General features: G+C 37.1%; 1 protein-coding gene across 1 annotated transcript in view; it reads left to right on the top strand.

The window, feature by feature from the left end:
• Positions 1-24,149, top strand: part of LOC148829612 (membrane-associated guanylate kinase, WW and PDZ domain-containing protein 2-like) — a 388,779-nt gene that overhangs the window by 349,334 nt on the left and 15,296 nt on the right. The window contains exons 19-22 of the mRNA XM_088923166.1: positions 1,423-1,594; positions 5,809-6,028; positions 6,667-6,810; positions 17,779-17,917. Of these exons, the coding sequence (XP_088779292.1) occupies positions 1,423-1,594; positions 5,809-6,028; positions 6,667-6,810; positions 17,779-17,917 (675 nt within the window). The remainder of the gene's footprint in view (positions 1-1,422; positions 1,595-5,808; positions 6,029-6,666; positions 6,811-17,778; positions 17,918-24,149) is intronic.

Raw genomic sequence — 24,149 nt, 5'->3', positions numbered from 1 at the left:
AATCAAAACTGTTATGCCCACACGATCACTGAAAGTAATAGTTGCTATCGTGTTACAAAAAATAGTTTGTTTACCTTTTTATAGATATTGAGTGAAACTTAAAGTTGTGGGAAAAATAATGTAAATACTGTAGGTCGACACTAAATAAAAATGTGGCATTTATAATGTTGAATATTTGTTGTTAGTTTTCTTTCTTTTTAAATTTTATTTAATTAAGTTGGTCATGTTATTTGTTAACATTTTTTAACTCCAGCCAAGTCTGTTTTGCAGTAAAAATGATAGTATCTCATTTTCATTGCCTTCCATAAAAGGTTTGGATTTTATTTGTAAAGGACAATAAAGAAAAAGAAAAAGATTAAAAAGGTTTTGCACTGAGCCCACCTAAAAATTTACATGAAATATCATTATTTGAATGATCCCCTTGCTTTATTTACATATTCAATACATTAATTTCCATAGCCGACCAGAGCCGAGTATCAAAATCTACTGTTGTAAAAATGTATGTGACCTAGATAAGTAATTACTGCTCTAGTTGGATGGATTTTGACTGCTCAGTAGGATAATTTTCACTTCTGCTAAGAAGGGTATGGTGATATGCTTGAGAATCAACAATCAGAAAAATCTTGATTTTAATCTTATTTTGTTTTCAAAAATATCCAATAATCATACAGTGAAGATTATTACAGGGATGCCTTTAAAGTATTTAGAAATCAATTAATACTGATAGGACTGTGATAGTGTTTTATCATAAGGGAGGTATTTGTCAGAAATTAAAGACAAAGTAATCATTATTTGTATACATCTATTTTGTGGGTTCAAAGAAAATGTTGTTTGGGGAAATCTGCTGTAGTCTCACTTGTTATTATCATCGTAATCAGATTAATTCATTCTATAATACTTGTAATATTATGGTGGCCCAGTGGTTTGCATTACTGCCTCACAGAGCAGGGGCCCTGGGTTCAATTCCATACCTAAAGTGCTATCTGTGTGGAGTTTGTATGTTCTCCCTATGTTTACATGGGTTCCTCCAGGTGCTCTGGTTTCCTCCTATAGTCAAAGAACCATGGTAGGTCAACTGGCTTCTAGAAAATGTGGCTTGGGTGTGAGTGCATGTGTGTTTTTGTCTGCCCTGTGATGAACTGGTTTCCCCTCCAGGGTGTATCCTGCCTTGCTCTCATTGCTTGCCAGGATAGGCTCCGGCTCCCGTGCAATCCTTAATTTGAAGAACAGGTTTGAAAATTGATGAATATTTTTTTAAGAATTTCAAAGTTCAAAATTTCCATTTTCACTTCCGTAGGATACTTCAAGGAAGTATATCAGATTCCCCTATCTCAAAATCAGTTTGTGATTGTTTGAAAGGTATATGTGCTCATTCCTGAGTTTCTGAAGTGAGTGTGCTTTCCAAATGTGCCTGTGTTACAGAGTTGAATAGCCCAGCCTCAGCAGCCAGCTCAGAGAAGCAGAGCCCCATGGCCCAGCAGCACAGCCCTATCAACCAGCAGAGTCCTGTAGCCCAGCCCAGCCCTGTTGCCCAGCAGAGCCCTGTCACACAAGCACCAGCCCCTCCTCCACAGCTGCAAGGCCATGACAGCAGGTAAGTAAGTAATGCAGCATGGCATCCATGCCGAGTATTTCAAAAGGAAAAAACTCAAGACTCCTGATTTAAATACTTTATATACTAACAGTAACCTACTTCTCTGCTTTCTCTTTGAGAAAGTTTTTCTTTTCATGATCAGAATCAGCACTGCATCGCATGGTATCCATCTTACTTATTTCCATATGTTAACATTATTACAGCGTTCATCTGGCACTTCAGTTCTACTCAGATTGGTTGGTTAATGAGCCATTATTCCAGTGGCTTTCCCTGTTACAGTGTGCATATTCAGATCGCTATCCAGTAACCAGAGAATTAGTGGGTAGGGATGAATTAGGCCCAGAGACCACCTCCAGGTCACTGTGATGTGGATTCCACAATATCCTACTGAACATATTACAAAGGTATACAGTAGAATTGTGGAAAAACCCTCATGATTTAGAATATGTTCAGTGTTATGATAACTTTCATCTATACGGTTTGCATATTTGCAAGGCATTGTATCATGCCAGGGGTGTAAAGGGTAGTTGACTGCAAAAATTTTAAGGATTCCCAAAATACTTTGAAAACCTACTGAATTTTAATAAGCATACAGTATTCAAACAGCTGAAGCAAAGGGCAAGTCACAAAGGCACCCATTTCTCATTCTCACTTGTGAAGTTGCAGAGATCTTTCAATTTTCCATTTCTTTTGTGCAAGGGGTATTGTGGAAATTTTAATTCAGCAGTTTTTGTTCTGAGGCCGTTTTGTGCATTTGTTTTTATTTTTTTATTTAATGATAAAATTGAAGGAATCATGTAAATATATATTTTTGTTTGCAGTGTTCCATCAGCAAGTTCTTATTGATATTTTAATTATTTACCATTACTGTGCCAGTAGAGAGCTTCAATATCATTTCTAAACCAACGTTGGTCAGGTTTTGTTTATCAGGCATATTTCTTGTATGAGTTATCGTGTGGGGTACTATGTCATTCCTCTTGTAGATCCTGGACAGGCATGTGTCAGCACATTGATCTCTGAGCCTTAAATTTCACATCACCCCCACTTCATCCCACAAATATTAGTTGGAGATGAGTGGAGCATCTACAATTTCATCCTGCAGAACAGCCAGCATAAGGACATGTGTTGTGCTGCTAAAAAAGTGAGGTCCCAGCACTTGATCGGTTCAGCACCCTCCTGTCAGGTTGCCATCAGTCACTACAAATGGAGTTCTATAGCTACTGTACCACACACTCCTGTCCAGACCATCCTACTTGGCCTCTCTATCAATCTTGGGAAGATTGCCAGTGGCACAAAGGTGTTATTATCTTGATAGGAATATAGGAGTATATATTGGGTTCTGTGTTTTTTTTTCCTTGATTTGCTCCAGGTTTGACATTTAACAAGTAAAATCATTGCAACTCCCTCACTAAAGGGGTAATTTTGAATGTATCACTGTCAATCAGGATTGATCAATTAATCATAAAGATGCCAAAAACATTTAATCCATATCCAAAATATGTATCCCCTTATTAGGGCCCATCAGCTTAATACAGATAGCTCTGACAAGTGAAAACCTACATATTTTACAAGGAATATCTCCAAGCTAATCATATTTTTTTTAAATATGTTGGTTCTATGAATTATGGGTCTGCCTATTAATTAGCTTTAGCCACACTTGGGAGACAGAATCATCTTACAACTTATAATTCTGATTTTTGCCTATGTAAAATCAAAGTTCACAGCCACAAAAATGTCCTTATTAGAGCTCATCAGCATGACTCATGTAAATTTGACCAGATAAACACCCACATACTACTGTATGCACCATACAAGGAACTCAACAAGTTTTGGAAATTAAAACAAAGAAACAAAGTCAGGCATATTACAAAAACAAGGAGAGATGGAAAGGGATATTTATTGGAGGTTAAAAATAAAATCTTCAATATTAAAACAGCAAAAGTATGGTGAATGATGAAGTAAAAAGTATTCTAGACAATAAAAGGGAAATGTCTGATTTATTATCATGGGCTAGATATGATATTATATTTAGACATTTTACTACGAATGAAATCAACAACATGCCTCGGGCTACTGAAAGAAAGTTCTGTATTAAATATTAATAATACAGAATAGGCAGAGGTGTTCAAGTACTCATATCACTTAAGTTTAACAAACCTCCAGAGTCTTAAGTACCAAATGTACTTAAGGAAACTGATGCTGTTTATAGGCCATTAACAAGTTTTTCAACAGTTGCCCAAGGCGTCTGGAAAATTCCTAATGCAGACTTGTGTTAAAGGGATTCCCCCTACACAAATACATCTTCCATAACCCCCATTGGTTAGCTACAACAATGCAATAGTCAGAATAGAGCTCACCACCACAATCTCCAAACATTGTCTTTCCTTCAGGCTGTCAATGCAAAACATGACTCATGTAAATAAAACATGTTCTCTGGCCCACAGAAAATGGTAATTATGTGAACATTACCATCATCATTTACCATCATCATTCTGATAAGGCATGGGTTAAGTTTTTTAGGAATTTCTCATGCTATAAACACTGCAGATAGATGCAAGACTCAAGAGCCAATGTGGTATCTAAGTAGATGCCACATCTTCTGTTCACCTTCCAGGTTGTGATCTACTCCTCACAAAGCCAGTATCTTGACTTTTCTAGACTAGTTTGCCAATTGCTGAAGCAGAACATCTCATTCTCCCAGCAACTTTCTCACATGCTGGCCACTTTCAATCAAGTGAATAGCAACCTGGCAATCTTCATTAATCAAGCAGGGACGCCTGGGTAAAACAGACACACAAAATACAGCTGTAAAGAAAAAGCATTATTTTTTATTTACTGTTCCAGAAAATAAAAGTCCAGTTACAAAATAGATCCTAGCTTTGTTCAATCTCTAGCTACACTTTTTCAAATGTCCCCTCTAAAGGCTAAGCTGCCTGCTGGCTTCCATAAAAGTCAATTTTCCAAAATGCAAATAAAATCTTTCTCAAAATCTCACATGTGTTTACAGGCTTGTCTGAAAGCCACCTCTTTGCTTCATTCTCCCTTTGGTGCAGCAGATAGCAAAGGCTGGCATCTGTTAAAGGGCCTCTGTTTCCCGGTTCTTATACTGTATGTCATCTGCTTGTCTTCCAACAATTGGAAATTGTTCTTTGGAGAATGTGGTTCAGACAAAAATCTCCATTTTGTCTCCATCTACTGCTTCTTACAACACATTATGCTGTATACCAAATGATTTATTGTGAACGGTGTTGTCCAATATTGTATATTGGATGTAAGGGTATGCCAGAATTTTTTCATCTGCATTTTTATTTTTTTTCCTATATTAGTTTACTCCTCTTTGTTTTTGATTTACAAACCCCACGCCTCTTTACTGTATCATATGATTTGTAAACAGTGATGAAAATCCATTGTGTGACAAATCCCTGCAATTTCCCTGCATCTGTAGGAGAACCTTCAGACTTTGGTTTGACAGCTCTATTTTATGCTTGTGCCATAAAAGTAGAAGGCTAGTGCAATTACAAGTGTTACGTTCTGAATTAAGATTTAAGCACTGCTTTGCTGATAGTGTGAGTTGATGAATGAGAAGCCGAATGTGGCAATTTCATTTGATAACTTTAAGTGCTTAAACAAGCCTGAAAGCTAATTTGCAGTAAAAAGCCCCTTTAAATCTAGAAAACTTTTATTGTTGAATTTGCTCACAAAATCAATCCTGAAGGGAAAGTAACATGAGCTTGTTTTCTTTCTTGCATATTTTACTATTTTACGTTTAACACTTCAACTAAGCAACAAAAGTTCTTCACCACTGTCAATCTGCCAGTTCGTGGGCAGTAATGACTCTGGAGAAGAGGATTCCTATATTTCAGAACAGCAGCTGATTGAAAGTTTTCTGGGTTTTATATTTTCTGTCCGTCAAGGATAAAGATTTACACAACCTCCAGTGAAAAGATTTTCATATGGCCTGCGCTCGCTTCCATGGCTGCCCCAGGGATGAAGGAAAATGTCAGGGAAATAAGACATCCAGGGGGGTCTGCAGAACAAAATGAACCATTCCATTTAGCCTGTGCAGTTTTCAATGAGAGCTGAGTCACTGTGATTGTGTTACATAGCAAACGCCAAAACACCCATCTCCTGCCATGTACTAACAAAATATTTCTCCGCATGGCTTCTGGCTGACTGCAAGTTAAGATTTGTTTTTCTTTTTCCTTTCTTCTTAGTTACAGATCAGAAGTAAAAGCAAGGCAAGATGTGAAGCCAGACATCAGACAGCCCCCATTCACAGACTACAGGCAGCCCCCTGTGGACTACAGGCACCCTCCAGTAGCAGATTACCGACAGCCACCCACTTTAGACTATCGACACCCTCCGCTCCTCGACTACCGCCAGCATTCCCCAGACGCTCGACAGTTTCCTATACCAGACTACAGGCAACCACAGGTAACTGGCACTTACAAACTGGGAGGTCAGATATGACTTCAGTAATGCAAGAGGCATGCAATCCATGTTTTAGTACACAAATATAGAAAAAGGCAGTTGAAAGCAAATGTAGAATTTATGGTTTGACAAATGGATGCTTAAACACTCTCATTTGCTGTTTGTGAAAGCCTTTCCCATCTAGTGGGGATTACAATCCATAATTATTTTGTAGCCTGATACAACTTAACTGTCTTTAATAGAAGCATAAATAATTAATGGAAGTATAGCAAATTTATAAGAAATGAAATGTATAAAGGATATTTGAAGGCCTTTTACAGCATGTTTTAAATAGTGTTAGCCCTTGAGACTCAATTAGTTTTTAAACCATCTTGGGTCACTGCTGTGGAAGCCTGAAACTGGGCTAGAATTTTAATATGTTGGAGAGAGCCTAACAAGAGCTATCTGTAAACCACCTGCATTTCTGGCAGTCTGGAAAATAGGAAGACAGAATAGTGCACATGAGAAACAAATTATGATTAAAAGCAATAACAATGTATCTTCCTTTTAAAATAACATATTGGCTGCGTAGACATTGCGTAAGTTTTAGATTATAAAACAGTACTTGCAGGTTTCTGTATCACACTTTGTGTTTTTTTAAGGACTTCGACTATTTCACAGTTGAGCTGGAGAAGAGTATGAAAGGCTTTGGATTCAGTATCCGCGGAGGACGAGAGTATAAGATGGACCTGTTTGTGCTCAGACTGGCAGAAGATGGGCCTGCAATACGTAATGGGAGAATGAGGGTGAGAGACAGTCATTTCCCATCTTTAATGCATATTTAGCTTTTATTTTCCTGGAGTTTAAGATACTGTCTTATGTTGAGATCTGTGCATCTAACGATCCAAAGTTTAGGTGTATATAGTTTTGAATGGTGACAAAAAAACACAAGAACTACAAATGAGAGGAGGCCATTCGGCATATCTAGCCCATTTAATTAAAGCTAACTAGTTCAAGGATCTTATCCAGCCATTTTATAAAGAATCCAGGGTATCAGCTTAGACAATATAGCTAGGTAATTTGTTCCATACTCCTACAACCTTTGTTATGGCCCCATGCCCCCTGATCTTGGTTGTAAATCCACTTTCACATAGTTTCAGTAATTATGACATTGTTTGTATACAGTATGTAACCTAATGCTTGTGTATCTAGAGGGAGGTTTAACTGCTGTCTCCTTCTCATTGATGCTGTAATATCTTGGGTAAGAGGTTCTAATTCAGTTTCACAGATCCTTTAGTGCCAAAGTACAGTACATGTATCCAAGGCAATACGTCTCAGGCAAATGCTATGGGGTGGCAAAGAGAAAAGCATTTATTAAGTAAATAACCATAATTACAGAAATATATTTTGGCAGAAATAAAATGTATCTCTGAGAGACAATTCTGAAATAGAAACTTATAAACATGCACTAGTTGCAGTTACTTTGTGAATACAGAATACAAGGAGAGCTATCTCTGAAGCTTTTTCTTTTAATGTCAGTTATTGTGTGTTATTTGTAATGCTGGTTATTTTAAAGAAAGTTACTGGTGCAACTGAAAGTTAACGCTTTGTTCTGAAGTTGTTGCTTTAATAAAATAGCTCATTGTGTGTGGAATTTATTTTGTGATGTTGGATGTTTTTGGACTTTTGGCTGTCGTGCACTGGTCCCTGCACCAAAGGGGCAATTCAGCATTACTGGTTTTCTGCTTAATGTTTGACATACCTTCCCACGCTAAGATGCGGCCATGCACTTCATGTAATTTCTGGTGTAAATGACACTTTCACCTCTCAAAGCAAAATGACAACATATTAATAACTGAACTTTCACCTTTCAATCCAGACTGACAAATTTAATTTTCACTATGTTTAGCACTAAAATAAAATGAATTTACATTTGGAAAAGCCCTGCAGGTTGTGGTTGTCAGAGTACAAAGACGTGGGTAAACTACGCCTCTCTATCCTCTGGCTTTTCATCTTTCCCATTTTGCCTAGGAGGCAGTGCATTTGCTCAGCTTATCTTGGACACAAATCTGTTGATTTCATTCAACCCCAAAGGTTAAAACTTTATACTTAACATTATAGTTCTTGTAGCTCAAGGCACATCTGTCTGATTAATGTTCACGCAGCTCATATTTCAAATATTTTCAAAAGGCAAAGTGCTAATTAACCCCCCCACCGTCACTTTCACGCCAATAGAAATGAAGCATTCCACCCCAGGGTCACTGAGATTTAGAGCTCTTTGTTTAAAACATTTGGGAAGTCTATACATTTTTTATTTGTAATTAGCCTGACAGAGGTAATGTAACTTAAAAAGAACCCACTGGCACAGTGAAATAAATAAAACATACTGCCCTACTTTATAATCTAGCAAACTGCTAATAAGATACTGGCATGATTCCAGCTGCATTCTCAACTTCTCTACAGAAAAGATGAGTTATATACTGTAGTACTTTATTTATTTTTTTAAGTATTCTAAAAGAATTGATGGCTTAGTTTGAATTCTGACCATAATGACATTTCTTGTTATATTTCTACAAACCCAGAGTTAACAAATTTTAATCTTGAACAGAGTACATCAAAAAAGAATTCAATACAAGTGTTATTCAGTAACCTAAAATTTACCAAAGAGAACCAAGGTATCATTTGAGTATCAATGATGATACACAGGCCAGCTGACATGAGTACAAATTAGGAAAATGCATTTAGGACTAGGAGGCATTTCATTACACAAAGTGCCATGGGTGCCTAGAACATGTTTATACTTAAAAAAGCCATGTTTCTCATAACAACAGGGAATAAAATGAGTACAAATCACAAGACCATGCTCTTATTCATTTTAATTGGGTGAAGCAACTGTATGAGTTATTAAGCACTTTGCGGCTGTTTAGGAAAAAAAAAAACATTGCCTAGATAAGAGCAGAATGTTAATTGCTTTTTAATCTAAAGTGCTCTCTGTAAATTGGTAAATTCTAATTTGGCAAAAATTAAATTGCCTAAGTTGTTTGTCTAACAGACAAATCATGTTCTTACGGTAGGACTATATTAGTGGAAAAGCCAGTTTAGAAAAGATTCACTGGACTGTATTTACAAGCACAGTTGTTACTGTAAAAACAAAATTGTTGTTGTTATTACTGTCGATCATTCCAGCTGGCTGTTAATAGTAATCTGACAGTGACCTAGGAGTCGTACAGATCACACATATCTCCTCCCAGACATTTGCACAGACGGTCTCTTTCTTTTGTGTTAGCAATAAGAAGACAAACCTCTTTAGTGTCAGGCATTGGATGGTTACAGCCATGAGTAAAAAATTATGGCTTGCATGCAGTAAACCGAGCATCTACCAACAGACCTTATCCTGGCAATATCCATCCAAATTAGTTTTGACTTGCTTCTGGGCTCTCCCTGGCAGAGTATAAAACCCCTTGACTGATCCTGAGCTTGGTATTCATTTTCAAGATGAGCATCCCAAGATTCCCCTTAAACCTGTTAATTAAATTATACATTGTCTATGTGGGAGAATTAACGAAGAATCCTTTGTTTGGTATGCAGAATAAGCTCCACAATCATGACAATCACTGATTCAAACCCAGGTTTAACTACAGTACCTTTCTACTCTTACCAAAACATGTCATGTGCAAGCACAAATACCTGGGCAAGAGTTACTTGGATTGGGTAGAATAAAGTTAGTAGTATTACTATCTACTTAGCTCACCCATTCCTGTGGCAAATTCAGAGTGAGAAAAGTCACAAAGTGTTTGTACAAATGTCTTAATAAGTTCAATTTTCTGAAATTATTGTAGCAGCTCAAAGAACATTTGCTTTGATTAGGAACTGTAGATCTTCAAGAGGCAAAACAAAGTTTATTATTCAAATGTATCGCCTGCTGTCAGGATTTTAGAAATAGGAACCGATTCCTTACTGTTTCCAACACTTATTAGAATCATATCCTTGTGTATGATTTTTAGACCAGGAATCTAGCCCCTTACCAAAATTGATCACAGTATTCTGGTCTGGCATTTTGATTGTGTTGTATGGTTTTAGAATAAACCATTTCAGTTTAATTTGATTATTTTTCACATTACTGTATGTGAGTTTTCTGTTGAATATAACATACTGTAGATATAGAGATCTGCCCTCATGGATGGATATGATTCTTTGCTTTTTTTTAAATAAGAACAGTGGAAAATTAACCTATTTACTGTACATTTAATATATTGGTTTTCCAAATTCAGAGTATTTATACTAGTTTGTTAAATTTAAAGTAGCAAAAGTAATAATAATACAGATGTCTGTACATATTGTATACATTTCTGTTGTTTCTTATACAGATATACTTCTTTAAATCAGTAATGTGATATCCACAGTTATTTCTTCTCACTTTTAGTCAAGTCACATTTTTGAAGGGACATGTCTTAAATTAACCTTCCTTCACAAATTTAGACTGGAAATCTATCTTAACTTTTTCACTCTGTGTAAATTATGAAAATAGCATTTATTCTTAGATCTATCGAATCAGTTTTCACAGCTTTACAGACAGAAATCAAATTGAAAAGACAAGTTACATTTGACTTCTAAACTCAGCAACTGTTAGGTTTTACATATTGAAGCAGAATATTACACATCAATTTCAGCACAGTTGAACCAGTGCCACAAGATGGTTATTGTACAGCTTTGCATAATCAATAGCACTGCTTAAAGGATTGCTCAAAGATTTATGACTACAATTTTGGCACTCTACTTATAAATGTCTTCAGAAAATATCACTTAAACTAATACAGGTATATCTGTAATCCTAGTTCAGCAGAACCAGTTCAAGTCAGCATTTTTATTAAATAAAAATCCTTAAATACCTCCAGGCAGTTTTATAATTACCCCCAATTTTTAACGAGTGGTTTTATTGTAAAACTTGCATGATTTTGATATTAATATTTTCTCTTTATTACTAAAATGTATGATATGGGGCTTTGCATATAAGATTCACTTCTCAATTTTCAGCCTCTGTGATAACTCCACTGAAATGAAGTGCTAAACAGAGAATTGCTATTTTCATTTCAGCAAGGTCAGAGATGGTGTAGTATCAGACTACACAACTCCCTTCTCAATACCAGTGGACTCTTGTGATGAAAAGATATAATTCTGTTTGAAGTGGTAAACAATGCAATTACTGTATATTGTTGTAAAGTTCAAGTTCAAACTCTGATGTGCAGAGTTCAGTGAAACCACTGTATTTAACCTGCTTCAGTGACAGTCTTCATTGGATAAAATAAAGAGCTAACAAAACGATATAATTTGCATAGGCTGATGGTTTGAATTTACTGCAACAATTAGAAATTAAAACAGTAATTTGAGAGCGTTTTTATGGGTACTAGGAATCAATTAAACAAATTTAAAAAACAATATCAGATTCAAGGTATATGGTATTCAATATTGTTAATACAACAATAAACATACATACCAATCTAACAAAAATTATTAGTACTGTATATGTGTTAGTATATGTGTCAATCTGCTTTGATGTGCATGGCTGATTATTCACTCAATGAAACCAAAGACATTAATAGCACCATTGTTATAATACATTGACTGTAACACATTGTTTTACACTATAACTATTGTTATTGTGAAACTCTAGAGTTATATCTCATACAACTAATTGCATTCTCGTGTGAATGTTGTTAATCATATCATATCACAACGTTGTAATTTCCGTCAGTCTCATACAGTTAATCACATTCATTTTGTTGAAGACAAGTATTGAGTTGCTGTCATGTACTAAACTTTCTCAAACATGTCTGGAATAAAAATTTAATTCTTGAGATTTCTTATGTAAACATTGAGTTTATACTCAAACTCAATGTTTACATAACAACAAGTTGGCCGGGACGTTTTATGAACAGTTCAAAAATACTGTGGTGAAAGAGACAGTTGACTTGGTACATTGCAGCAATGTCCCATTTTCTTCTGCTAACTCTGTGTCTAGGAATGGCCTGTGGTTGTGATGAAGTTTTCCTGAAGAGTTAGTGCTGAGGGACTGTCACCAATTAAGGTGCCCTGTGGCCTAAGGGAGGCTGATTTTGCCACAGTAAAAACAGAACAAAGGTGTCTGAAAACAAAATTGCACCCTTTATTGTGCATAGATGAGAAACCAAAGAGGGGGAAGTTCTTTGCTAGCATCACACTGATCTCAGCTTTCCTAGAGTGGAAAGAATTCCACATAGATTTGATCTTAAGTGGCTTTCCAGTGGGTTGAGCACTACAGTACGTCTGACTTGGATCCAGTCTGCAGGTGAGGCAAAGGTGGGAACACTGTTTGCTCTCCCTTGAATGTGCACTATTTTTATTGAATATATACTGAATAGTCAACTAAAGTTCAACTGTATTAATTCCAATTCCAGGTGAATTCCAATTGGTTCACAGTCACAATATTTCTCATGTTGCAGAGAAATTCTTGGGTAGAATTCTATTTGCATATTGACTAAATGTATTCTTGTGCATTTTGAAGTTAATTGCAGTCAACTGATTGATTAGGTTCAATTAAGAACTCAGCATGAGAAAGTGAGAATGACCAAGGTTTAATTGTCCTAAAATACCTTTTAAGTTCAGTAATCACTGTCAATCATTGGCTACGATGTCTTCAAGTATAGTGTATTTTCCCCACTTTGCTAGTTGGTCAACTTGATGATTGAGAGAAGACTTCCAGCTAGGACCCCACCTAGATAAGTCCTCTCTTTGGAGTTGCACAAAAAGAGGCACTGAGTATTGGACACTCCATTAGAGGAGTTATCAAGATGGACCCAATTTACAATTTCTTGGTTTGTGTTAGTCTGAACATGCTGCTTGTCCAATTGGCCCATTTCAGACATATTCCCAAAGACTGGAATGAGGGAGTCTAGGCTGTGCCAGATTTATTATCTGTACAAAGTTACTGATAGTGGTTTTAAAAACCTTAATTCACTTTCTTAGTGAAATAATAAGCCTTGCTGTTACACAAATAATATTGTCAATGTACAGTACATTGACTATAACACTCAGCTTAGGATTTTGGAAAGGAGGTAGAATTGAGATACAGTACCTGAGGATGTTCAACGATGAGCCGGTTTGCCTCCTGGGGGAGTTCCATATTGCTGATAAGAAGAGAAGTGATGGATACCACTTCCTTTTGGTAGTTAGTGGCAGGATCCTGTGATAGAGGACTATAGGCGGAAGTGTTGGTACTGTAAGTTGTCTGACAGCTTCATTGATATATACAGTAGGTGTTTTTGCCACACCGCAAAAACGCCGTCTTTGATGACGTTTGATGACAATATCGACTCTTATGCGGAGAGATTGGAGCACCTAAATTTCTCCTTGGGTGAGGTTATACCTCTGTTTCCTGGGTGTGGAAAGGATCTTGGGAGCTTGGCTGTTGCATTGATTAATGAAATAATTTACTGATGGGAGACAGCCGGAAGGGGGGGTCCAACAGTTCTGTTTAGGATTGATATTGTTAATGGCATTGATAACCCGGTTGTTGTCAGATGCCAATGAAGAGGTGTCATCAACAAAATCTGCTTTAAGGCAGATCCTGCGGTAAATGTGGTTGAGGTCAACTTGTGTTTGGGAGATGTCCATCGTCTTGGGGACTGGTACAAAAGTGAGGCCTGTGCTAAGAAGCGCTTGGTCATCCTGTGAAAGGGAAAGGTCTGAGGGTATACTAACAACTAGATCGGGATTAGAGGAGGTAGTGGATGTGTTAACATTTTTTTCTGTAAAGAGTTTTTTATCCTTATCTACACTGAGAAACCGGTAAAGTTTGGTTTGGTAAAGTTGGTCTGATGGGGTTAGTTATAAAAGTAAGATAATGTTGGTCATGAAATTCCTTTGCTTCTTTAATGTTGTTGTCAGAAAGAGTTATCTGTTGTTTGAGGGAGAACTTTGTAATTATTCAGTCTCATACAATTACACCAACATTAATAAGCTCTCAAGACAACACACTTGTTTAGAATAAAGATGATTTCACAAGGGTTATAAGGTGAACACTGAATGTAAACACATTGGAATTAGACACTTGGCCAGACACAGTCCAGAAGAGAATTTACAAGGTACTTTCAGCTACATTTGTTCCAGTTGCAGTTCAGACAGCACTGGCCGCAGTTGTATATTTAGTTAGCTAAGTTGTCATGGTCTCAGAGGGAATTGCAACTGTGTCCACAGCAATTCTTACATTAACCCGTCACAGGTGGTGATTGGTCATGACGCCATCAGGAGTAGTGGCCTCCCCACAAGACAGGTTTCTTATTGGTACAACACTCTGGCTCTTTCAGTTGATTTATGACAGGCGATCTCCATCTTGGGATTCTGTGCAGATACCTGGATGTTTCCCTCTTGGTGTTGCAGAATAAGAGTGGATGTGGTCAATTTATCACTGGAGATATCATAATTGAAAATCTGGTTTGTGTCAGATAACCAGCACTTCCTGCTTTTCAGAATCCAAACTGAGCAGTATTCCTGCTAACTCAAAGCAGATAATCAGTGCCAGGGTTTTTTCCATTCACTTTAATTTCAACCATAATAATTGCCTAGCCATTATGTGATCATGTAGCCCATCACTTTGGCTTCAATCTTCATTGATAAACTGGATTGTCTCTATCCAAAGTGAGTGTAATGTTTCTGGATTGTCTCTATCCAAAGTGAGTGTAATGTTTAAACAGGAACATCAGTGAATTCTGCATTTTTGTGTGTGTGTTATAAAAAGTACAGTATGTTATAAACGCAACATTTTCTGGAATAAGAATACTAGTTATAGCTTATGTACTTTCACAAAAAGTTGTCAATTTGTTTTAAGCCTTCTGACCAGCAATGCAGCTTGTGCATTGAGGCATTGCAACTTGTCAATCACACGAAAGCTCGTTAGGTACACTTTTACCCAACAAGGTCCCGGTGGAACAATGCCTGATCGGGTCACCTTTAAAAAGGCCTTAAATCAAAGCTTAGGGAACTGCAAGAAAAAAGCCACACTTTTTTGTGCATTCCATAATGCCTCGAATGTCACCAGAAGCAAGGGAGAGGGCCATTGGCATGCTGCAGGCAGGCATGTCATGTGCTAGTGTTGCCAGACACTACAGAGTAAGCCGATCCACTGTGTCCCGACTGCAGAGAAGGTATCAGCAGACCGGCAGAACAGATGACTGTCCAAGATCCGGTCGCCCTTGAGTGACCACACCAGAGCAGGACCGACACAGACTGGTCCATCTGAGAGATAGTTTCAGATCTGCCACCCGTGCTGCTGCTAAAACTGACGAGAGACAATGCCCACATCAGTGACATGACAATGAGGCTCCATGCTGCTGGCCTTAGAGCGAGGTGACCCGTCAGAGGCCCTCTGCTCACACCTCTTAGACATCACGCCCGACTGGCTTGGGCCAGACAAACGCTGCGATGGACTCGTCAGCAGTGGCATCAGGTTCTCTTCACAGAGGAGTCAATCTTCAGCCTGTTCCATGCAGACGGGAGGGCAAGAGTGTGGAGGAGGAGGTGTTGCGTTTATTTTTTCCATCAGTATAGATTATACAGCACAAAATTAATCATAAGCTGTAATATTTTAGACTGATATTTGGATAACTGGAGCATTATAAAAATCCTCCTAATAGTTAATTTGCAGATATTTACAGGTGAAAAATGTAGTTGTTTTAACTAATTCAGTTTTCTTCAGATCACACTTAAGATGGCATTTTTCAAAAGAGAGGAGTTTTAACCCTGATGTCCTAGAACAATGTTGCTCTAGACTTGCTCAGCATTTAATGGCATGCGTTTTGTCTTCTGTTAGATTTCTTTAGATTTCAAAAATTGATTCCTTTAACTGACTTCTAATATTAATAAAATCTTTGCCATTTATTATAGTATTAATCCATGAATTGTTCTAACGTTTCAGAATGGTAACACAGCTCTTTTACATGAACTAGTGCGCTGTTCAGTTCCTACTTTTGTTCTCTTACATGAGGTTAAGTGCAAGTTATTACACATTTTCTGGTCATGAGGGCAAATCTATCATATACACCCTCTCTTTAATTAAATAAAATCACCCACTCATACTCTATTCACTGTCTATAAAAGATGTCATTCGGAACTGCTGCATTTAATGCTGTCTCATGTATAGCTAAGTTACACTTTTGAAGAGCAATTACAGCTAATCTCTGTGAGAAATGTGGTCATCATCTTTTGGATTGCACTAAAGAGTTTTGACATTCCTGTCAATAAAATTATGTATTGAAAATGAGAAATAAATATACCCCTGAGCAGCTCACATATGGCATTGTCATGGTTTATATCCTTGACTAAATTTTGGAGACAGTATGAATTCTGAATGGTGATGGGTTTTTCCTCTCTCTTTTCAGTCAGTCCAGCATGAATTGTTATTGATTTACTCCCGAGTCCCATTAAATTTTATTTGAGAATTTGGAATCAACAATTACTTTTCTTTTATACCCTCACAATTTGAAACAGCCAGATGTTAATCTTCCTAGTTTATTGCTATGACCCCTGTAATGCATGAAGGGAATGAGGATTCTGCATGCATTTCTTCAGCACTTGCACCTGTCAGAACCATTCTTAATTTGACAAGCTCAACAATGCTTACAGGAGAATTAGTACCAATTAGAGGAGATCTGCCTCACTCAGGTTCGTAGGCACCAGAAGGTCCCTGGAGCACAATACAGCAAGCCAAGGCAGCCCTTAGCTGCCTCAAGGTAATATCTTGATTCCGTGGTTCAGCCTATGTTTCAAAAAAGATCAAATCTTTTTTGCTGAAAAAACATACATACATAGGTGTATGTAATACATAGAAACCTGGTATTATGGTAGTAGCAAACTGTAGCTAGCTGCTAACCCATGTCATTGCCAGTTTTCAAGCAGCCTTCGAGAAACACCTGAAACGTCTGGGTGAGATCCATGGATCAACCACACTAGCATGATGGGTCAAATGGCCTCCCCTTCTTTGTAACTAAATTGTATGTGTGTGACTTACTATGTTGATTTAATCAACAGCTTTTGATTTAGTCATAGTCTTCTTCGTCAAGTAAAATGCCTATTAGATATAGTCACAATTTAGTCATGTACTTTTAACTCTGATTGGTTTAGAAATTCTGGCAAGTTCTTTTTCATTATAAATGTGTTCAAATAAACAGAATATTATTTAGAAAGATGGAAAGAAACAAAAAAATGAAGTTTGTATTTTGTTTTTACTTTGTTTTAATTATTACTGTAATTGCAACTGATATAATTGATCTGGAAAGTTAATTAACCAGTGTTACTTGAAAGCATACAAAACCCTAAGTTAAGAGGGCCATGTGTCTGGTCATAGAGCACCCTGTATTCTAAACACTTAATGGGGATATAGGCAAATCTTTACGCCAAGGGTTGTGGGAGTCTGGAACAAACTGAAAGTCTGGCTTCTTTAAGGGAAAAGCTAGAATAGATCATTAGATCAGTTTGTTACTAGCAAATGATGGAGCTAACTGGAGTGAATGTTGTATGTGGTTTAGAACTTCCCTTGAGGGCTGCAGGGTCTTCTGGTTCCGCTATGAAGTCTTCAAATCCTAAACTGAGTGAATTACTTGGTTCATTGATTTTTTTTCTCTCATTCCCTTAATTGTCTCGTTGTCTTAAGATGCAGTTTCAGAGCAATTGAATGTGATAGTAGACCTTTTGGAGTTTTTCCTCACTGTTTTAGAGTATACATGTAACTTTCTTCATTGTAGGTTGGAGATCAAATCATAGAAATCAACGGAGAGAGCACAAGAGACATGACCCACGCCCGAGCCATTGAGCTCATTAAGTCCGGTGGCAGGAGGGTACGGCTGCTTCTCAAGAGGGGGACGGGCCAGGTCCCCGAGTATGGTGGGTTTTCACAATCTCCTGCTGCTTCCTAATGTTCTAGCAGTGAAGACACAGAGCCAGGGAACCTATTAGCTCTGTCGTTATTAACCACACTTCTGTCAACATACTTACATCACTGTCTGATCTCTTCCTGATCTTTGAAGAGCACTTGAATAACACTCTTGGTGTGTCTGAGATTGCTTGGAGTTGCAGCATCATTTTCATATTCAACAGCAAAGGCCGCATCAGGGAGCTTTTCATTTTTAGCCCCCACATATGACGACTGCCACATATGTAAGTTCTTTATTTGTGACTCAATTAGTTGTCCTTAAGGCTTTCCAAACAAATTGGAGGCATGCTGACAAGGTTTTGTAATGTTATCATTTTGTATTCCAGCAGTCTTCATAAAAGTAGACCGTAGTGTCCCTAACTGCTCTGCGGAAAACATTCAGGGTTTCAGCATTCTCAAATACAGTATTCCAGAGACAGCATGGGTCCATTTATCCTTGAATGTCTGTACAGGATACACAAATTAGTTATAACATTCAGTATGCATTGCTGTGATGACTTACCTTATAAATAGAGAAGAAATAATGAATTAAAAGAGGTGAGCTTTAGGCTTTAGTAGAACCTACTAAAGCATTTTGCTACGTAAACCCCAAAAAGTAAAAATGTCTTCAGAAAAGATTGCTTTTACAACGGCCTTTTCCTTATTTTCAGAAACTGCCACACTAGTCTCCTGTTCATGTGTAGTTCTTGTATGACAATACATTAATTATCAGTTTCAAGAGAGTTCCTGAGGACATTTAGTCAGCAGGGAAGATCCTGCATTTAAGACTGTTGTATGGCTTGCATTTAAATTATTTTTTTAAATGATGCAGAATATGTAATGGCAAGTAAGCTTACGTCAGTGTGCAGAAGACCATTGTAGAACACCATTGCTCATTTCTACTGTACTCATATTAGGATACTATACTCATGTCAAGGATGTTTCTAAATTGACATTAACTTGAGTATAGTACACAAATGAAGTTGACAGAATCAAACATCAGCCACCATTTATTCCTCACAAAAATCAGAATATACCCTCTACAGGTGCATTGATTTAATACTAAACTGAGTGGGAAATTCATTTTTTTGTAATCATTGATATCTTATTGATTTATAGTTTAATGCGGTACAGTCATCACAGTCATACTGAGCTCCTATCCAGCATCGTTACTGTAGGATGAAGTATTTTATTTCAGTGCAATACCAGACACAGAAAAGTGAAAGGACATGTAAATCAGTATGTGTATCCTGATAATATATTTCAGGTACAGACACAATTTCAGGTTGAAGGGATTGAAAATAAATTGTGTGCTGCAGAACATATCTGAACACACTGAAATGTCTGAAATTCATTCATAATTTAAAGCATTTCCATGGAAGCACTATAATAACAATCACCTGTTACTGGTGGAACCTTATATCTTTGAAGGCAAAAAATATATACTAAGACATTTTCAATTTAATTTGATTTGCAAAGTGAGTGTATAGAGTCCCAAATTACAGTATAAACAGTATTATTTATATAAAGTTATCTGTGAAAACACCCTATGTTGTACCTTTTCCTCATGAATATGTGTCTTTTGTACCATACAATTTTATGATGAGAAACTCTAAAACAAAAATATACAGTATGAGAGAAAAATAAGTGACATTAAAGCATAGCCATCCCATATCATATGAAAGCATACAGTATGTCCATATCAACGTCCTTATAAGGGCTTTTGCTAAATTGGTTACTATCCTTTTTTAGCAGATAAAGTCAGTATTTGCACAGAGTAAATTCAGCTTTAAAGTTCTGCCAAACTACAGAAATAATACAAATTAATTTTACTATTGCAATGAATGTGAGGTATTTTTCTCAGCAACAGGTATTACAACATATATGGCTACACAATGCAGTACAAAATACATATAATTAATTACGTATAATGTATTATTATATAATAAATATCACATGAAATTTGTATGTCAGTGTGTAGAAATTGTATGTTTGCAGCAAAACTGTCAATGTCTTAAATCTATATAACATGTTAATATAATGTCACAAAAAATCATAGTCATCAATTATAATATAGAAAAATCAAATTTGAAACAAATACAGCTATTCTGTGTACATGGTATTGCACTATTAGATTCATTGTTTAAAAATGGTTTACACCAGCAGACAAAATAATTCAAGTGCAACAAGTGTGACAAGTCGACAATTTGGTTATTAATGTAACAATGATGTTACATTTAACTATATAGTTTGCTAATCCAGTAGAAGTACTGTCAAACTAGCAGAAGACGATGACAGAGAAAACGAAAGAATTAAACAAGCCTTTGCATTACAAGCATTCTAAGATGAATAAGAAAACGAGCTGGTAATCCATGGCTTTGCTGCTTTCAAACAAGTTCTGTTTAATTCAACACGCATTACCTGATATTAGTAAAAATACGGGGAAATTAAGGCTTTTAATGTCACACTGACAGAAAAACAGGAGTTAGGCATCTGTCAGATGAGAGGCCAACAAGGGAATAATGGCTTTGTCCTTTTGCCATCATCTCAGCTCATTAATCATTGCTGCATGCCAAGCACCTCAGAACACCTTGTTTACTTAATTAGAGAATCTTTTAGTAATCGTGAGTAAAACAATCTGTCTAATACTAAACACTCTGGCATGTTTTTTCACATTAATACTGAAGGTTTTCTTACTATGTTTTCAGAACATGTTTCTTATTAACATTTGATGCTGGCAAGAATAACTATAGATTAACAGCAGTATAAAACACATTCTGTCTTAATGTCACTGGTTCTGTTAATTCTAATGATTGGTCCTAGGCTGTTCCTCCCCTTCCTTTAGGAATGGTTCCTTCCAGCCTCTCCATGTGCATGAAAAGTGACAAGCATGGCTCCCCATATTTCTTCCTATTGGGCCACTCTAAAGACACGGTTTGTAAAAACTGCATGCATATTACCATTCTAATTCTCTTCCTTTCTTATTTACTGAAAAGTCTCTTTAACTGTTTGGATTGTGACTTAGCTAACAAATTTTCTTTCTTGTGGCACCCTTCGTAGCATTGTTCAGAAAACACTGGCTCTGAATTTGGGTTAGATGACAGAATGTAAAAAATGCAAGCAGATTTAGAAAAAAAAAACCTTTTCCACAATCTTTTGTTTGTTTTCTTTTTGAACTGTGGCTGAGGTTTTCCATCTTATCAAAGTGTAAGATGCTGTCATGTGGTTCTTTATTATCTTGAAATCTACCTGAATGTACCAAGGTTCTGTGGACTATTTCTAAATTACCTACAGGATTGGGCTGACTAGTTCTCAGACTGCAGAGATTTCATTATATAAGTGTAACATATTACGACGGAGTTTGCATTGTAGAACTAATCTTTTCTTGGATAACAAAAGATGTTTCATTATTAAAAACAGGAAGTGCAGAGTTGGAGGTACAGTGCATGTATGTAGATTAATAAATATGATTTGCTGACATCAGCAGCAGCCAGCAGCCATATCACCCTGTAACTCACAACTGGCAACCTACTGAAGCTAAGCAGGTGTGAGCCTGGTCAGTACCTGGATGGGAGACCTCCTGGGAAAAACTGAGGTTGCTGCTGGAAGAGGTGTTAGTGGGGCCAGCAGGGGGTGCTCACCCTGCGGTCCATGTGGGTCCTAATGTCCCAGTATAGTGATGGGGACACTATACTGTAAAACAGGTGCTGTCCTTCGGATGAGATGTAAAACTGAGGTCCTGACTCTCTATGGTCATTAAAAATCCCTTTTCGTTTCTCGAAAAGAGTAGGGGTGTAACCCCAGTGTCCTGGCCAAATTTCCCATTGGCTGTTACCAATCATGGCCTCCTAATAATCCCCCTCTATGAACTGGCTTCATCACTCTGCTCTCCTCCCCACTGAGAGCTAATGTGTGGTGAGTGTTCTGGCGCACTATGGCTGCCGTCGCATCATCCAGGTGGATGCTGCACATTGGCAGTGGTGGAGGGGAGTCCCCATTACCTGTAAAGCACTTTGAGTGGAGTGTCCAGAAAAGCGCTATATAAGTGTAAGCAATTATTATTATTATCATTTTCTAGGTGCATTCAGCCTTCCCTTCCTTTGTTCAAGACTTCTATACAAAATGGAGAATGGTTATTACATGCCATTTCTCAAAATGTTATGGGCTTTTCATTGTGAAACTGAAGCACTTGGCATTTTAAGAAGTAAACATTCTTTAAACAAATGGGATAGCAAAACATGCCCAGTAGATTTAGCAAAAGATAATATTTTTCAAATGCCAATTTATATCTAGTCATCTTTTTTTTTGTTATGAATTTACTTTTGTATAAGTGCTTGATAAGACTAAAAGATTCTGGGAGAAACAAAATCTATTCTTAACTATCTGATTTATGTGATGTATGAACCATGCATTTTTTCTTGGATGAGACCAGACAATTATTTTTTACTGTAATTAATGTTTTTTGTCATTATGCCGGTCAATCAGTTATTAATGTAACTCCTGTGTAATGCTTTTTCAGTAAGAGTCTGAAGTTAATATCACAGTTAGTAAGTCAATAATAATTTACAGAGCATTGCAGGTAGTATATAAATGCTGACGGTCATCATTTTCATTGGAGAAATTGACTCTGGACTTCCTGTCATTGCAATACTTTATACAAAGAGGAGTTAACATAGTAATTTATTCTGTTTTAATGCCTCTCAGCATATATGGTATACTGTACATCAAATTAAAAAAAAAACATTTATCACAACTAACCAATAATTAGTGATTTGAATGGATATTTTTGTTGTTGTTTTATAAAACCATTCACATCATATTCAGGAAAATAGAATTAAGCAGAGACAATAATGAGTTTGGAGCCATCCTGAGTTCATGGCATTGTGGAAAATGAAGGATGGGTTATGGGATGTGCTTTGGGGGACTACAGTGCAATTCAAGAACTTGTTGCATGAAAGTACCATAATAATTAACAGATAAATGATAGACTTTTAAGATGTCAGGCTGCTTTGCATTTGGTTTTCCTTTGTTTTTTTTTACTGTAATGTGAATTCTGGCTATATTAATATCATTTCTGTTATGGCATAGTTAATCTCAGACCCTTCCCCCCACTTAGAACATACCACAGTCGCCTGTTTTAGTCCCTCGAGAATCTATCAGGCTATATTGTTTTTCCTTCTCTCCAAAGGACTTCATTCCCCACACTGAGGGAAGCAAAGCCTGAGGAAGCAAGATCAATAGCCTTATAACCATTTTTCATCATGACTTTTAAGACAGCCTGAGGAGCTCAATATGCATCTCAGGGGAACAGGGGGCCAGGGCTGAGACAGCAAAGAGCTTTAGTGTACTGATACTCTGTACTTATTCATCTTTTATACTTTCTGAATCATGGTGGAATGGAGCACACTCTGAATTCAAGTAAAAACTGGCAACTGGGAGGTGAAATGAAGCTGTATTCAAATATTGTATGTTAGGAGAGGAAGGGATTTGCAGTATAATAAATAATTGACTAAAAAGCTTACTCAATGCTTTCTATGCTTATGTAAACACCACTATTCTGAAGGTCCACAATACAGTACATACTGTATATAGATATGCCTGAACCAAAATATCAAATAGGGTTTTCACAAATCCATTACAGATTTTTCATGAATAAAAATTATCAGTAAGTATCTTCACACTACTGTCAATGAAGCATGGGATTGCAAAGCAAACAGATGGTGTCGTCCAATACCTTAGAGCTCCTAAATACACTGGGGACTGCAGGAAGAAAGGGAGACATTGAATGCTGTAGGATGCCTGTTGATTGAGCCAGAGATAGGATGCTGGACAGACCTGAAGCCGAAGGCACATAAGAAATGTTGCAGTTGGGTCATGTTGGATGCCTGGGATAGAAGTGAAAGAGAGTGCAGGAGAAAGTGGATTAATGCAGAGTAGGTAAGAAAAACAAGAGGGAGCAGGAACAGTAGAATGAGCACGGTTTGAAGAGATATAGCAGGGAAAACAAAGACAGACTGTGAAAAGGGGATGTTAAGAGAAATAGAAACCGTGGGACAAGGTAGAATGGAAGGATCTGGGGGAGGCAGAAGGGGGAACCCAGGTGTCCTTTTAATAACTGGCGTCTTTCTGCGCAGTGGATAATGTCATGGAGGGAGGCAGCACTATTCTGGATGTTATAACTTGCTTTTTATGGACCTCACAGTG

The sequence above is a fragment of the Atractosteus spatula genome, chromosome 8 (genome assembly GCF_055471065.1).
Source record: "Atractosteus spatula isolate fAtrSpa1 chromosome 8, fAtrSpa1.hap1, whole genome shotgun sequence".
Taxonomy (NCBI): Eukaryota; Metazoa; Chordata; class Actinopteri; order Semionotiformes; family Lepisosteidae; genus Atractosteus; species Atractosteus spatula.
This window is presented reverse-complemented; position numbering and strand designations above follow the sequence as displayed.